Below are 18,383 nucleotides of genomic sequence, written 5' to 3' on the forward strand. Positions count from 1 at the left end.
TTCAGGCCAAAGAGTTCAATCTTGGTTTCATCAGACCAGAGAATCTTGTTTCTCAAGGTCTAATAGTCTTTAGGTGCCTTTTGGCAAACTCCAAACGGGCTGTCATGTGTCTTTTACTGAGGAGTGGCTTCCTTCTGAACACTACCATAAAGGCCTGATTGGTGGAGGGCTACAAAGATGGTTGTCCTTCTGGAAGGTTCTCCCATCTCCACAGAGGAACTCTAGAGCTCTGTCAGAGTGACCATCAGGTTCTTGGTCACCTCCCTGACCAAGGCCCTTCTCCCCCCGATTGCTCAGTTTGGCTCGACAGCCAGCTCTAGGAAGAGTCTTGGTGGTTCCAAAATTCTTCCATTTAAGAATGATGGAGGCCACTGTGTTCTTGGGGACCTTCAATGCTGCAGAAATGTTTTGCTACCCTTCCCCAGATCTGTGCCTCAACACAATCCTGTCTCGGAGCTCTACGGACAATTACTTCGACCTCATGGCTTGGTTTTTGCTCTGACATACACTGTCAGCTGTGGGACCTTATATAGACAGGCATGTGCCTTTCCAAATCATGTCCAATCAATTGAATATACCACAGGTGGACTCCAATCAAGTTGTAGAAACATCTCAAGGATGATCAATGGAACAAGATGCACCCGAGCTAACTTTCAAGCCTTATAACAAAGGGTCTGAATACTTGTGTAAATAAGGTATTTCTGTTTTTTATTTGTAGTACATTTGCATACATTTCTAAAAACCTTTTTTCACTTTGTCATTATGGGGTATCATGTGTAGATCTTGTCCCCAAGATGGCGTAGCAGTTCAGACGTCCTTTGTCTTCCTCTTGTCGTGTCCCATGTATATATATATTTACATATTTTCTTTGCATATCTTTTTACATATTTTTTTTTCTAAAAACTCAACCTTAAAACACTCTAATGCAACCTGCCTCACCAATTTAAAAAATAAAAGTATTATTTACCTCAAATCTGAAATCCACAACAGAAGCTAGCCAGAGGTTAGCCTGGCTAATGTTGGAGTTCAGCTAGCCACGGTTAGCGGTCCTCAGCTATCCATTAGCTCGTAAAGCTATCGGCAGTTTTTGTACAGCGCGACTCAGACCAGAGTTTACCGGACCTATTCTCTCTCCATATCCCCGGATTTCTACCGCAGGCTCTGGACATTTACACCTGGATCTTGCAGCTAGCTAGCTGCTACCTGAGTGACTATTGGCAACGTAGGTCCCGGAGTTAACATAAATTATTCCGGAGCTAGCCAGCTGAAGAGTTTCATCAGCCACTCCTGGGCTATTCCGGAGCTAGCCAGCTGAAGAGTTCCATCAGCCTCTCCTGGGCTACAATCACCTATCCGGACCCGTTTTACTGCCGATGCGGAGCCCCATCAGGCCTTCACGACTGGACCACCGACGTTATCTGCCCGAAGGAGTTATCCAACTGGCCCCTCCGTCGCGACGTAACCCGAATGCCCATCTGCGGCCCACTAATCGTTAGCTGTCTCATCGGCTGCTATCTGAATAGGTCTATCGGACAATTTTTCTTATAACTAACTATTTTGGCAATTGGACTGGTCCCCCCTACCACACGGAACCCCACTAATCTACAGACAGAATCGCACGAGGTGGCTAAAAACAGACCTCCCTCCATCTTCTACCAGCTTGCTACCTATGGCCCGGCTAGCTATCTAACTCTCACTGGACCCTTTGATCACTCGGCTAAGCATGCCTCTCCTTAATGTCAATATGCCTTGTCCACTGCTGTTCTGGTTAGTGTTTATTGGCTTATTTCACTGTAGAGCCTCTTGCCCTGCTCATTATACCTTATCCAACCTCCCAGTTCCTCCACCCACACATGCTATGACATCTTCTGGTTTCAATGATGTTTCTAGAGACAATATCTCTCTCATCATCACTAAATGCCTAGGTTTACCTCCACTGTACTCATATCCTACCATACCTTTGTCTGTACATTATACCATGAAGCTATTTTATCGCCCCCAGAAACCTGCTCCTTTTTCTCTCTATTCCGGATGTCACAGACGATCAATTCTTATAGCTTTTATCCGTACCCTTATCCTCATACTTCTCTGTTCCTCTGGTGATGTAGAGGTGAATCCAGGCCCTGCAGTGCCTAGCTCCCTCCTACTCCCCAGGCGCTCTCTTTTGATGACTTCTGTAACCGTAATAGCCTTGGTTTCATGCATGTTAACATTAGAAGCCTCCTCCCTAAGTTTGTTTTATTCACTGCTTTAGCACACTCTGCCAACCCGGATGTCCTAGCCGTGTCTGAATCCTGGCTTAGGAAGTCCACCAAAAACTCTGAAATCTTCCTCCCTAACTACAACGTTTTCAGACAAGATAGAACAGCCAAAGGGGGCGGTGTTGCAATCTACTGCAGAGATAGCCTGCAGAGTTCTGTCCTACTATCCAGGTCTGTACCCAAACAATTTGAACTTCTACTTTTAAAAATCCATCTCTTATAGAATAGCATGTCATATCACTTAATCCGGCATAGCCAAAGACACGACAGTACATTTAGAAACTACTAGCACTCATAGTAATCCTATACTTTGCACACGAACCGCCGCCCATTTGGAGTAAGAAATCATGAATGCATTTACGTGAAATGCATTGGTTCATCGAGTATCTCTCTCAGAACCGGGCCGCCTTGGAAAGGGGGTTGGGCCTTTTTGAGGTACGCTTGTAAGGCACTGATTGTCCAAAAATGGTTCCAACAAGTCTTCTACTGTTCTTCTCTGTAGTTGTCTGGTATCCGGTGACTTGTCATGTAGTCCTGAACAGAACTAGAGTTGGTTTTCCTTCCATTCGCTCCTGAAGATGCCTCTTTGTAGATAGAATAGACAGCTGTGTCCATGGTTCCCAGTGGGGTGATGAGAGTAGCGTACTACGATGGTTTGAGCAGAGTAGTAGAATGGTCCTACTTAAATTAGCTTTTCTAGATTTACTTAGGACAGCTAATCAGCCGTACCAGTGATTGTCCGGGGGGTGAGTTTCTCGTCTCTACCTCGTGTTGAGATTCAGAGTTCAGACCACTTTAAACGTGCAGCTGCAGCTCAATGCTTTTCTGGTCTAATATGTTCATTCTTAACCCACCAATTTATACAATTTGTTTGAAATGGGCGGTTCCATCAGGCTGACACGCTCTCTGACCTCACCCAGGGGCATGACTTGTCACTGTGCAAAGTTTATGCCAAAAAATTATCTCTTATGGCTCCTAAAATCACATCCCTCTCTTCACAAAAAAACATTAATCATTTTTCATATTACGTGCACAATGCATAGGATGAGTTAGAGTTTTGGTGGGAAAAATCTCTTGAAACAAAGGCACATTCCTTTGGTGAATTTGGAGAGGGAGACCTGAATCTTCTACCTTGATTTACAACAGGGCGTGAGTTGTTAACCCCCAACAGTCCCCCCACCCCCTGCGGGAGAGAGGGGTCTGGTTGAAGTCATTAATTGCAAACCTGATCTGACCTATTTGGAGCCTCACAGGACAGTCATGACAGCAGAGAGGGAAACATGACCAAGCTGGTCCATCAAGAGTAAAATAACTGAGAGAAAGAAGTGAACTGCTCATTGTTGTGCTCCAGTCTTTCCCTGGCACATGTGACAGATGTGATTACAATTAGCTTTGATACTTGGAAGATCTTATTGTTTGGGGGGGGGGGGGGGGGGGGTGTATTTATATTTATGGTCTATTCTATTTACTGTCTTTCTCCAACATTACACCTGTTCCCTGTCAAATCAGGACAGGGTGTTTTCTGCCAGAGACCACTCTACACCCTGTAACTACTCTCCAACCCAACATAATCTTAACACCCTGTAACAACCCCCCCAACTAAACCTCTACACCCTGTAACAACCCCCCCAACTAAACCTCTACACCCTGTAACAACCCCCCCCCCCAACTAAACCTCCACACCCTGTAACAATCCCGCCTAACTAAACCTCCACACCCTGTAACAACCCGTCTAACTAAACCTCTACGCCCTGTAACAACCCCCCTAACTAAACCTCTACGCCATGTAACAACCCGTCTAACTAAACCTCTACACCCTGTAACAACCCCCCTAACTAACCTCTACACCCTGTAACAACCCCCCCTAACTAAACCTCTACACCCTGTAACAACCCCCCCCTAACTAAACCTCTACACCCTGTAACAACCCGTCTAACTAAACCTCTACGCCCTGTAACAACCCCCCTAACTAAACCTCTACACCCTGTAACAACCCGTCTAACTAAACCTCCACGCCCAGTAACAACCCGCCTAACTAAACCTCTACGCCCTGTAACAACCCGTCTAACTAAACCTCTACGCCCTGTAACAACCTCCCTCACAATTAAAGAGTTGAGACACATAAATATTATACCCCCCCCCAAAATTCTAACCTTCCCTGTTATTATAATAATGGTGAGAGGTTAGCATGTCTTGGGGGTATGATATAAAATGCTAACCTGCCCTGTTATTGTAATAATGGTGAGAGGTTAGCATGTCTTGGGGGTATGATATAAAATTCTACCCTTCCCTGTTATTGTAATAGTGGTGAGAGGTTAGTATGTCTTGGAGGTATGATATAAAATGCTAACCTCCCCTGTTATTGTAACGGTGAGAGGTTAGCATGTCTTGGTGGTATGATATAAAATGCTAACCTGCCCTGTTATTGTAATAATAGTGAGAGGTTAGCATGTCTTGGGGGTATGATATAAAATGCTAACCTCCCCTGTTATTGTAATAATGGTGAGAGGTTAGCATGTCTTGGGGGTATGATATAAAATGCTAACCTCCCCTGTTATTGTAATAATGGTGAGAGGTTAGCATGTCTTGGGGGTATGATATTTCTGTGTCTGTAACTTTATCACTCATCATTATTCACAATTCATTCAGCATTACCCATAATCATGGTAGCATCCATATTAATGCACAAGTGTTTAGACACATATTATATTCTTATTTACAGTAAAAGTGACTCCAAAATAACACAATACATTATTTACCATTCATTTCTATTGGGCACAAAATAATCTAAAATACAACCAAAAGAAACAGCAAATGTATGCAACAAATTTGCAGTCACAAGCTTGATGTAGTCATTGCATGCTATGAATATGGGGCCAAATTCTTAGCTTTTTACTACTTTAATACACATTAAGTGAATTCGTCCCGATTCTTTTACTCCCCTAAAATGGGGGGACTACATACAAAAAGTGTTGTAATTTCTAAGTGGTTCCCCCGATTCAAGCTGACAGTCTGAACTTTAACCTCATAGTCATTGTATCATTTCAAATCCAAACATGGAGTATAGAGCCAAACCCATCTTGTCATTTTGCATTTTCAATGTGGAATTTTTATTTTTCTTGCTGTTAGCATTGTTATGGTATTGACCTTCACACATTGTTACGGTATTGACCTTCACAGATTGTTACGGTATTGACCTTCACACATTGTTATGGTATTGACCTTCACACATTGTTATGGTATTGACCTTCACACATTGTTATGGTATTGACCTTCACAGATTGTTACGGTATTGACCTTCACAGATTGTTACGGTATTGACCTTCACACATTGTTATGGTATTGACCTTCACAGATTGTTACAGTATTGACCTTCACAGATTGTTACGGTATTGACCTTCACACATTGTTACGGTATTGACCTTCACAGATTGTTACGGTATTGACCTTCACACATTGTTATGGTATTGACCTTCACACATTGTTACGGTATTGACCTTCACACATTGTTACGGTATTGACCTTCTCACATTGTTATGGTATTGACTTTCACAGATTGTTACGGTATTGACCTTCACACATTGTTACAGTATTGACCTTCACACATTGTTACGGTATTGACTTTCACACATTGTTACGGTATTGACCTTCTCACATTGTTACGGTATTGACCTTCTCACATTGTTACGGTATTGACCTTCACAGATTGTTACGGTATTGACCTTCACACATTGTTACGGTATTGACATTCACATTTGTAATATTGTTAATGATCCATCAGACCCGTAATGCCACCACTTCCTTCTCTGAATTTGACCTGTGGTCCAGGTCACTGCTATACTAAGACTGAGAGTCAACTATTGTCCCAGAGAGTATTGTCTCAGTAGGCTATGTCTGGCTGACAGTGACCTTTTGACATCTTGACCTCCACAGATTAAACTTTTGGACGATTTATTACTGGGACAGAAACACCGGCCATATGTCATTAAAATGGAGGCCGATTGCCTAGTCTGGCATTTCACAGGGAGAGTTTTTGTTCCACTAAAATGTTATTTATTTGATTGATTGAATTTAAATGAAATTTATATTCTGAGAACTCATACCATAGGTCCAAGAAGCATAACACATGGTGAAACTGAGTGCAATCATAGCCGTAATACGCGAACGTTATCAATTTTTACTTTTCATAACTATGTACGGACATTTTATGTGACCAATCAAATTTGATTTGATGTATCAAATGGTGCACATCTACAATATGAATTTTTCTGTCTTCTTGAGTCCAGTTAATGTTTTCTGGCTGCTCTACAGTATTTTGGTATAGATGACATCAGTCCAAACCTCTATACAAAGAGCTTTCAACTCTCCAGCTCTGAGTTCAAACCAACGACAATTCTTTGGACTGTAATTCGAGTTCGTCACCTCCAAGTCAGATCAAAATAACCTGTGAATGTCATCATTATGGACCGTTATTGTCAAATAGGACATAAAACTCTGATTTAGGAGCTCAACAAACCACAAAGACATAGGTCTATATATGGAGTAGTCCTGGGGAGTGTAAAAATAGAGAGGTACTTTTGCATTTTGGGGCGAGAGAGCGAGCAAAAGGCTGAGCCAATCATTCAATCATGTGTTTTTATCAAGAATGATTTAAGTATGGTGCACTGTAAAGTCAAGGAGGAAAAAACGAATCAAGAGCGGGGAATGCTCTGCACTGTATTTATGTCTTTTTGATGGCGTTTTATCCCTTTTAAGATGAATTTATATTTTCAACTTTTGTTTAGTTACCTGAAGATTGGCCCACATCATAGAATTACTAACAGTTGTAAAGTACACAAATGTTCAACGTATTCAACTAGGACAGCTTTTGTAGCTATACAACTAAGAAAACTTTGGTTTCATTACTGTTTTGTGTCATTACTGTTACAATTTCAAATTGTGATATGGCTGTCATAAAGATCGTTTTTTAAAGGAACAAGAAGACGTGTGCCAATGTATAGGAAGGGGGTGAGAGGGGAAATGATATGGACCAATTGCAAGCACATTTAGTTGTGTTAATTTTCCCGTCGTAGGCAGACATGGCTCTCAAGAGAAGACAGGCTAAGTGCACATTGCCCACAAAATGAGGTGGAAACTGAGCTGCACTTCCTAACCTCCTGCCCAATGTATGACCATATTAGATACACATATTTCCCTCAGATTACACAGATCCACAAAGAATTTAAAAACAAACCCGATTTTGATCAACTCCTATGTCTACTGGGTGAAATACCACAGTGTGCCATCACCGCAGCAAGATGTGTGACCTGTTGCCACAAGAAAAGGGCTATGAGACACATGGAATGACATTGGCCGGATTATGAAAGCAGCCCAATTCACTCTCAATGCCCCTAGCTATTGCTCTCTCCCCTCTCACTCTGCAAGCTTTACTAACGTATGGGGCAAAGGAGACATCTGTAAGGATCTATGTGTAGCTGGTACAGAGGAGTCAGGCGCAGTACAGCAGAGATGAGTAAATAAAAGTAACTTTACTCAAAGTCATCAACATACAAGAGAATTACCAAGCCCACAATACGGACCACAATACAACACACAATCACTCACAAACAAACATGGGGAACAGAGGGTTAAATAATAAACAGGTAATTGGGTGAGTGAAACCAGGTGTGTAAGACTAAGACAAAACAAATGGAAAATGAAAAGTGGTTTGGCGGTGGCTAGAAGGCCGGTGACGTCGACCACCGAACGCCACCCAAACAAGGAGAGGGACCGACTTCGGCGTAAGTCGTGACAACATCAGACTTATCAAAACAAATCGGACCATTAGGAAACTCCCCCTTACCCTGTGTACTCTCTTTTTTCTGTGTGTCTCACTCCTTCTGTTTCTCTCTCTCTCTCTAACACACACACACACACTCCCTGACACTGGTGTTTTATGTTTCCTCGTTCTGAGCGGACTCACTCCCAGGGGTGGGTGGGTCTGTTTCCAATTTTCTCCCCTCTCCCTGTGCCAAGTCGGAAAAAGGAAGGAAAAACAATGATGATCTTTTCCTCTGAACACCTTTGAGTTTTTTATATGTTGTGTGGTATTATTTAGCACTAACAACTACACAAGTGTGGGAAGCAATGCAAAGAGAGGAAAAACCAAACCAAAGCCATTCATGCACCAGAATGCGCACATCGAGAGGCACATGAACATTTGCTCGTGATGTCAAAATGCTCACATCGAGAGGCACATGAAAATTTGCTGATGATGTCAGAATTCGGGGAGCTTGAATCAAACAAACAAGATGACAACGATGATGAATCAATAAAGCATAACTTTACCAGCTTAAATAAACACAACAACAACACGTCTCCTCATCTGCAAACTTGTCACCCAATGTCCTTACTCTCTAACTTGAGCATGTCAAGTTAAGTACAGTGTAAGTCAAGTTAAGTACAGTGTAAGTCAAGTTAAGTACAGTGTAAGTCAAGTTAAGTACAGTGTAAGTCAAGTTAAGTACAGTGTAAGTCAAGTTAAGTACAGTGTAAGTCAAGTTAAGTACAGTGTAAGTCAAGTTTAAGTAAAGTGACAAGTAAAGTAAGTGAAGTGACATCTGATTATCTTGTCAGCCCATCTTTAATAATATAGATAAACCCATGAGAAACACAAGTAGAAGCCACCTGAAACATACTGTAACAGTAAAAGTATTTTGCCTTACCAGTATTAGGTTTGGTCATTCAGGGTTAGGTCCAACGCAGTCAGCAGGTCAATCTCATAGCCGAACCCGGGACAGAGGGGAGTGAGTGGATGTGAGTTCAGATCCGTGCTAGACAATGAAGTTGTCTATCTCTCTCTCTCTCTCTCTCTCTCTCTCTCTCTCTCTCTCTCTCTCTCTCTCTCTCTCTCTCTCTCTCTCTCTCGCTCTCTCGCTCTCAGACTCACACAGTTGCTCAGCTCTATCAGTCTGCTGTAACTTTTGTCAATGTAGCACCCGAGCCAGAAGCTACGCGGAGAGGAAGAGAAAAAACGAGAAAGAGTGTGTATGTGTGTGTGTGAGAGAGAGACAGAGAAAGAGACAGAGAGAAACAGAAAGAGAGATAGAAACAGAGAAAGAGAGAGAGAGAGAGAGAGAGATCATTACCATACCATATATCATTATCATATCATTACCAAGCCCTGCAATGCCAAGAGCTGAGCAAAGAAAAGAGTCCCCTCATCCAGCTGGTCCTGGGGCTGAGTTCACTAACCTGTTCTACTAACACACTGAAGCCTCAGGACCAGAACATACAATCAATCAGAATAAAACAAATTACAACACAGTCAAAACAAAACTACATTGCTTATTGGGAAACACAAGCACAAAGCAAAATGCAGTGTTATCTGGCCCTAAATCGACAGTACACCGGCTAACTATTTGACAATGGTTACTGATCAAAACCTTAGAAAAACTCTGACAAAGTACAGGCTCAGTGAGCACAGCCTTGCCATTGAGAAGGGTAGACATGAAAACCTGGCTCCCTGTAGAGGAAAGGCTGTGCAACCACTGCACCACAGCAGAACCTGAGACAGAGCTGCATTTCCTGACAAAATGTAAAAAATATAAAATAATTAGAGAGTGTAATTTCCCCAAATTTGAAACCCATATTCAAGGTTTCAAAGACCTCTCTGATGAGGATAGGCTACCCGTCCTGTTGGAGGAGGATGCAGAGAGCTGTGGGTTGGCAGCGCACTACATTGCTGCCTGCCATAAGTTGAGGGACAGTGTCTGACAGACCAATCAACCTGCACATGTCCTCTACTGTATGGCTATTGTTATTGTTCAATGTATGGTTATTTTGACCCTTGGTTATTGTTGTTACTGTTGTCCCGTTGACAATTTTGATTCTTATTATCTTAATATTGTAAATATCCAAAGTAAGCTTTGGCTTTGGTCTACTGTTTGCTGATGATCTGGGGTTTCTGTCACCAACCAAGGAGGGCCTACAGCAGCACCTAGGTATTCTGCACAGATTCTGCCAGACTGTCACGGGCAGATAAATAGCTGGAGGGATGAGTCAGGCGCAGGAGACAGAGGTCCGTTGACCCCAACGTATTTAATACTGCCAAGGGCAAAATCCAAGTACAAGGCAGGGTGCATCAAGAAACGAGGAGAACAGCTCCACTCTCAAAAATAGACGGGGCGCAGCCCGGCAACCCTATTGCCTATCCAACAACGTAGCGAAATAAACTACGTACATAAATTCTACCCCTACAACACGTAACAACACGTTTCCCACGTGGGGCCAGCACAGAAAAAAAAAATGTATGAAATGAAATGTATGCATTCACTACTGTAAGTCGCTCTGGATATTAGCGTCTGCTAAATGATAAAAATGTAAAAAATGTAAAAATGTAACATGAAACAATCCCGCACGAATCCTAACTAAACACATACAAACTAAATACCCCCCCACTAATGACAAACAAGAAACAGGTGCAACCTAAAACAGACACTGAAACATGGATCGGTGGCAGCTAGTAGGCCGGCGACGACGACCGCCGAGCACCGCCCAACCAAGGAGAGGCGCCACCTTCTGTGGACGTTGTGACACAGACCTGGGCCCTGACAGTAAATCTCAGTAAGACCAAAATAATGGTGTTCCAAAAAAGGTCCAGTCGCCAGGACCACAAATACAAATTCCATCTAGACACCGTTGCCCTAGAGCACACAAAACACTATACATACCTTGGCCTAAACATCAGCGCCCCAGGTAACTTCCACAAAGCTGTGAACGATCTGAGAGACAAGGCAAGAAGGGCATTCTATGCCATCAAAAGGAACATAAAATTCAACATACCAATTAGAATCTGGTTAAAAATACTTGAATCAGTTATAGAACCCATTGCCCTTTATGGTTGTGAGGTCTGGGGTCCGCTCACCAACCAAGAATTCACAAAATGGGACAAACACCAAATTGAGACTCTGCATGCAGAATTCTGCAAAAATATCCTCCGTGTACAATGTGAACCACCAAATAATGCATGCAGAGCAGAATTAGGCTGATACCCGCTAATGATCAAAATCCAGAAAAGAACCGTTAAATTCTACAACCACCTAAAAGAATGTGATTCCCAAACCTTCCATAACAAAGCCATCACCTACAGAGAGATGAACCTGGAGAAGAGTCCCCTAAGCAAGCTGGTCCTGGGGCTCTGTTCACAAACACAAAAACACCCCACAGAGCCCCATGACAACAACACAATTAGACCCAACCAAATCATGAGAAAACAAAAAGATAATTACTTGACACATTAGAAAGAATTAACAATAAAACAGAGCAAACTAGAATGCTATTTGGCCCTAAACAGAGAGTACACAGTAGCAGAATACCTGACCACTGTGACTGACCCAAACTTAAGGAAAGCTTTGATTATGTACAGACTCAGTGAGCATAGCCTGCTATTGAGAAAGGCCGCCGTAGGCAGACATGACTCTCAAGAGAAGACAGGCTATGTGCACACTGCCCACAAAATGAGGTGGAAACTGAGCTGCACTTCCTAACCTCCTGCCCAATGTATGACCATATTACAGACACATATTTCCCTCAGATTACACAGATCCACAAAGAATTTGACAACAAACCCGATTTTGATAAACTCCCATATCTACTGGGTGAAATACCAGTGTGCCATCACCGCAGCAAGATGTGTGACCTGTTGCCACAAGAAAACGTCAACAAGTGAAGAACAAACACCATTGTAAATACAACCCATATTTATGTTTATTTATTTTCCCTTTTGTACATTAACCATTTGTACATCTATACAACACTGTATATATACATAATATGACATTTGTAATGTCTTTATTCTTTTGAAACTTCTGTATGTGTAATGTTTACTGTTAATTTTTATTGTTTATTTCACTTTTGTATATTATCTACATCACTTGCTTTGGCAATGTTAACATATGTTTCCCATGCCAATAAGGCCCCTTGAATTGAATTGAATTGAGAGAGAGAGAGACAGAGAAATACAGAGACAGAGAGAGAGCGAGAGAGAGACTGTAACAGCCAGAGGCAGACATAGACAATGGCAGGAAATGTATCAGGATGCACTGTACAGAAATACAAACAGTGGAGTCAAATAACACCCATAAAAACAACTTAACTGAAAGATATCCTTTAGGAAGGTAATGTTTTGACAGTTACTGTAAATTCTGAACTTGCCGTTACAGTGTAATATCCCTTTGGCATAACAGTGTATTATAAACTGGGTGTCTCGAGCCCTGAATGTTGATTGGCTGACAGCTGTGGTATATCAGACCGTATACCACGGGTATGACAAAACATGTATTTTTACTGCTCTAATTACATTGGTAACCAGTTTATAATAGCTAAAGGGCACTTCGGGGGTTTATGGTATATGGCTGTATCCAGGCACTGATCGGGCTAAGAAAGGTGGGGGTGTGGCCATATATGTAAAGACTAAATTCCTAGTAAATGTGGCAAAGTATGAAACTATTTGTAAACAGTTGGAATTTCTTGCTTTGAATCTTGAGGTTTCAAATGGTCTCTCTATAACTGGGATTTTCTGCTATAGACCCCCCTCTGCAAACCCAGTTGATTAACTCACCCACCCGCCCAAATCTCAAATGTCCAGAGAAATCTACCCAGATTGATTTAATATTGACAAATGTTCCACATAAATATTCTGCGGTTGGTGTTTTCTGTAATGATTTAAGTGACCATTGTGCTGTTGTTGCTGTAAGAAATTCTAAGGTTCCTAAAACAAACCCACACTTTATCCTGCTAAATGTTCCAAATGGCAGAACTGAATTTGGTAAAAGGGCTTTTATGTGCTCTGCGCCATCGGCTTGGAACGCCTTACAAAATAGTTTTAATGTCACACTCTGATCTGTTTCACCTGTCCCTGTGATTGTCTCCACCCCCTCCAGGTGTCACTTATTTTCCCCAGTGTATTTATCCCTGTGTTTCCTGTCTCTCTGTGCCAGTTCGTCTTGTATGTGTAATCAAGTCAACCAGCGTGTTTTTCCCTGTACTCCTTTTCTATTCTCTATTGCTAGTCTTCCTGGTTTTGACCACTACCTGACTGTGGACTACTTTCCCGCCTGCCTGATCATCCCGCCTGCCCTGATCTTGAATGTGCCTGCCCTTTGGTACCTATTGGACTCTGAAGGGGTTTTGACCTTTTGCCTGTACACGACCATTCTCTTGCCTACCCCTTTTTGGATTAATAAACATTCCAAGACTCCAACCATCTGCCTCCTGTGTCTGGATCTGGGTCTTGCCTTGTGCCTTGATATTTAAACAGGAAGAACTTGTCTCGGTTGGTGTTTTTAAATCATTGATGAAGGATGTTGAGGCTGATTCCTTGACCTGTCGATGTTTTTAATTTGCTGTTTTATGATTTTGTTATACTCCTGTGATTTCTAAGGTTTTTACTAGATTACTTGCAGTTTTTCATGTTGTCTGTCTGTAATTGTGCAATGACTAAGGAAGTCTCTAGATTTTACTCGCCTGAGGTAGAGTATATTGTGATAAACTGCAGGCCACACTACTTGCCTAGAGAGTTTTCAGCTATACTTTTCGTGGCTGTTTATTTACCACCACAGACAGATGCTGACACTAACACCGCACTCAGTCAGCTGTATAAGGAAATAAGCAAACAGGAAACCACTCACCCAGAGGCGGCGCTCCTAGTGGCCAGAGACTTTAATGCAGGGAAACTTAAATCAGTTCTTCCAAACTTCTATCAACATCTTAAATGTGCAACTAGAGGGAAAAAAATTCTAGATCACCTGTACTCCACACACAGAGACGCGTACAAAGCTCTCCCTCGCCCTCCATTTGGTAAATCCGACCACAAGTCTATCCTCCTGATTCCTGCTTACAAGCAAGATTTAAAGCAGGAAACACCAGTGACTCGGTCTATAAAAAAGTGGTCAGATGAAGCAGATGCTAAACTACAGGACTATTTTGCTATCACAGACTGAAACATGTTCCGGGATTCTTCCGATGGCATTGAGGAGTACACCACATCAGTCACTCACTTCATCAATAAGTGCATCGAGGGCGTTGCCCCGACAGTGACTGTGCGTACATACCCCAACCAGAAGCCATGGATTACAGGCAACATTCGCACTGAGCTAAAGGGTATAGCTGCCGCTTTCAAGGTGTGGGACTCTAACCCAGAACCTTACAAGAAATCCTGATATGCTCTGCGGCAAACCACAAAACGGGCAAAGTGTAAATACAGGGCTAAGATTGAATCATACTACACCGGCTCCGACACTCGTCTTATGTGGCAGGGCTTGCAAACTATTACAAACTACAAAGGGAAGCACAGTCGCGAGCTGCCCAGTGACACGAGCCTACCAGACGAGCTAAATCGCTTCGAGGCAAGCAACACTGAGGCATGCATGAGAGCATCAGCTGTTCCGGATGATTGTGTGATCATGCTCTCCATAGCCGACGTGAGTAAGAACTTTAAATGGGTCAACATACACAAGGCTGTGGGGCAAGACGGATTACCAGGACGTGTGCTCCGTGAATGTGCTGACCAACTGGCAGGTGTCTTCACTAACATTTTCAACATGTCCCTGATTGAGTCTGTAATACCAACATGTTTCAAGCAGACCACCATAGTCCCTGTGCCCAAGAACACAAAGGCAACCTGCCTAAATGACTACAGACCCGTAGCACTCACGTCCGTAGCTATGAAGTGCTTTGAAAGGCTGGTCATGGCTCACATCAACACCATTATCCCAGAAATGCTAGAGCCACTCCAATTTGCATACCGCCCAAACAGATCCACAGATGATGCAATCTCTATTTCACTCCACACTGCCCTTTCCCACCGGGACAAAAGGAACACTTATGTGAGAATGCTATTCATTGACTACAGCTCAGCGTTCAACACCATAGTACCCTCAAAACTCATCACTAAGCCAAGGATCCTGGGACTAAACACCTCCCTCTGCAACTGGATCCTAGACTTCCTGAGGGGCCGCCACCAGGTGGTGAGGATAGGGAGCAACACATCTGCCACGCTGATCCTCAACACTGGAGCCCCCCAGGGGTGCGTACTCAGTCCCCTCCTGTACTCCCTGTTCACCCACGACTGCATGGCCAGGCACAACTCCAACACCATCATTAAGTTTGCAGACGACACAACAGTGGTAGGCCTGATCACCGACAACGACGAGACAGCCTATAGGGAGGAGGTCAGAGACCTGGCCGGGTGGTGCCAGAATAACAACCTATCCCTCAACGTAACCAAGACTAAGGAGATGATTGTGGACTACAGGAAAAGAAGGACCGAGCACGCCCCCATTCTCATCGACAGGGCTGTAGTGGAGCAGGTTGAGAGCTTCAAGTTCCTTGGTGTCCACATCCCCAACAAGCTAGAATGGTCCAAGCACACCAAGACAGTCGTGAAGAGGGCACGACAAAGTCTATTCCCCCTCAGGAAACTAAAAAGATTTGGCATGGGTCCTGAGATCCTCAAAAGGTTCTACAGCTATAACATCGAGACCATCCTGACTGGTTGCATCACTGCCTGGTACTGCAATTGCTCGGCCTCCGACCGCAAGGCACTACAGCGGGTATTGCGTACGGCCCACCCAGTACATCACTGGCGCTAAGCTGCCTGCCATCCAGGACCTCCACACGAGGCGGTGTCAGAGGAAGGCCCTAAAAATTGTCAAAGACCCCAGCCACCCCAGCCATAGACTGTTCTCTCTACTATCGCATGGCGAGCGGTACCGGAGTGCCAAGTCTAGGACAAAAAGGCTTCTCAACAGTTTTTACCCCCAAGCCATAAGTCTCCTGAACAGGTAATCAAATGGCTACTCGGACTATTTGCATTGTGTGCCCCCCCCCCACCCCTCTTTTACGCTGCTGCTACTCTCTGTTTATCATATATGCATAGTCACTTTAACTATACATTCATGTACATACTACCTCAATTGGACCGACCAACCAGTGCTCCCGCACATTGACTCCACGCACCAGGTCTCCAGTACGCCTTTTCAGCCCTGTACATCCTGTGCTAGCTCTCCACACTCGCCTTGAGGAGCGTGTCATTTGTCCGGTGCCATGTGTGCCGGTTCTACGCACCAGGTCTCCAGTGCGCCTCCACAGCCCAGTATGTCCTGTGCCAGCTCCACGCATCAGGCCTCCACTGTGCCTTCACAGTCCAGAGCTTCTGGTGACAGTTCCCAGTCCAGAGCTTCCGGCGACGGTCCCCAGTCCAGAGCTTCCGGCGACGGTCCCCAGTCCAGAGCTTCCGGCGACGGTCTCCAGTCCAGAGCTTCCGGCGACAGTTCCCAGTCCAGAACTTCCAGCGACGTTCCACAGCCCGGAACCTCTAACGACGGTCCACAGTCCGGAACCTCCAACGACGGTCCACAGTCCGGAACCTCCAGAGACGGTCCACAGTCCGGAATCTCCAGAGACGGTCCACAGTCCGGAACCTCCTGAGACGGTCTACAGTCCGGAACCTCCTAAGATGGTCCACAGTCCGGAACCTTTAGAGACGGTCCACAGTCCGGAACCTCCTGAGACGGTCCACAGTCCCGAACCTCCTGAGATGGTCTACAGCCCGGAACCTCCTGAGACGGTCCACAGTCCGGAACCTCCTGAGACGGTCCACAACCTGGAACCTCCGGCGATGGGCCACAGTCAGGAAACTCCAGCAACGGTCAACGGTCTGGAACCTTCAGCGAGGGTCAACGGTCCGGAGCTTCCAAACATGGCGTCCAGTCCAGCTCCATGGCAGGAGCTCTCCTCTACGCCGATGCCCAGTCCAGACATGGCGTCCAGTCCCGCTCCATGGCAGGAGTCTTCCTCTGCACCGATGTCCAGGCCAGGGCCAGTGTTCAATCCCACTTCATGGCAGGAGCCTTCCTTGGCATCGAGATCCAGTCCAGGCACAGTGTTCAGCCTGGGTCCATGGTTGGATCCGCGGGATGAGCGGTTTCTTCAGCCTGCACCAGAGCCACCACCAAAGATGGTGGATCCGCGAGCTGAGCGGGTTCTTCGTCCCACACCAGAGCCGTCCCCGATGCTGGCAGATGAGAGGGTACTTCGTCCCGCACCAGAGCCGCCACCGACACTAATCACCCCCCCCCCCCCACCCTCCTTATTTGGTTTCAGGCTTTGCGGCCAGAGTCCGCACCATTGGGGGGATACTGTCACGCCCTGACCATAGAGAGCCATTGTTTCTCTATGGTGAAGTAGGTCAGCGCATGACTGTGGGGTATTGTAGTTTATTATTTCTATGTGGGGTTCTAGGTTATTATTTCTATATTGGTGATTTGTATGATTCCCAATTAGAGGCAGCTGGTAATCGTTGTCTCTAATTGGGGATCATATTTAAGTAGCTGTTTTTCCCACCTGTGCTTGTGGGATATTATTTTGTGTTTTGTGCATGTGCACCACTTAGTCAAGTTTCATTTATTTTTTATTGTTTTGTGCGTTTCACTTAAATAAAATATGTGGAACCCAGATCACGCTGCACGTTGGTCCGAGTACGCTTCCAGTTCGTACGACGAGCGTGACACTCGGTGAGCCCTTCCTGGTTAAATAAAGTTTAAATAAAAATAAATAAAACTCTGCGTTGTGCCTAAGGACAGCCCTTAGCCGTGGTATATTGGCCATATACCACACCCCCTCAGGCCTTATTGCTTAAATATCCCTTGGGCATTACAGTGTAATATCCCTTGGGCATCACAGTGTATCTTGTAGTAGACTATTACTATTGGTTTGCTTCCAATTGGCTAATTCATCCACCTTCTTCTCCCCTGTAACTATTCCCCAGGTCGTTTCTGTAAATGAGACTGTGTTGTCAGTCATCATACCTGGTCAAACAAGGGTTAAATAAAACAATTTATAATTAAAGTTCTTATTTATTTATAATCAGTTGCTCAGGGAGGATATCTCATAAACCATGATCAATAAGTTAACCAGATAACTTTTTCTTACATTTCTGAAAAGCCTGATCTGTCCTAGTTCATAGAGAAAGATTAATTTAAAATGGTCATGGCAACTTTTTCTGGCTAACTTATTGATGCTGCTTTCTGAAATGCTACCCAGGAATGTAACTATGGCAGTGTAAAGACACAAATAGGCCAT

General features: G+C 44.2%; 1 protein-coding gene across 3 annotated transcripts in view; it reads right to left on the reverse strand.

Moving 5' to 3' along the window:
- The window catches only part of LOC115150155 (histone deacetylase 7), a 77,672-nt gene extending 68,388 nt beyond the window's left edge, over positions 1–9,284 (reverse strand). For all 3 annotated transcript variants that reach the window (XM_029693133.1, XM_029693132.1, XM_029693136.1), the window contains exon 1: positions 8,966–9,284. In XM_029693133.1, the coding sequence (XP_029548993.1) occupies positions 8,966–8,984 (19 nt within the window). In that variant the 5' untranslated portion in view covers positions 8,985–9,284. The remainder of the gene's footprint in view (positions 1–8,965) is intronic.
- Positions 9,285–18,383: the final 9,099 nt, after the last annotated feature.

The sequence above is a fragment of the Salmo trutta genome, chromosome 16 (assembly GCF_901001165.1).
Source record: "Salmo trutta chromosome 16, fSalTru1.1, whole genome shotgun sequence".
NCBI classification, from domain to species: domain Eukaryota; kingdom Metazoa; phylum Chordata; class Actinopteri; order Salmoniformes; family Salmonidae; genus Salmo; species Salmo trutta.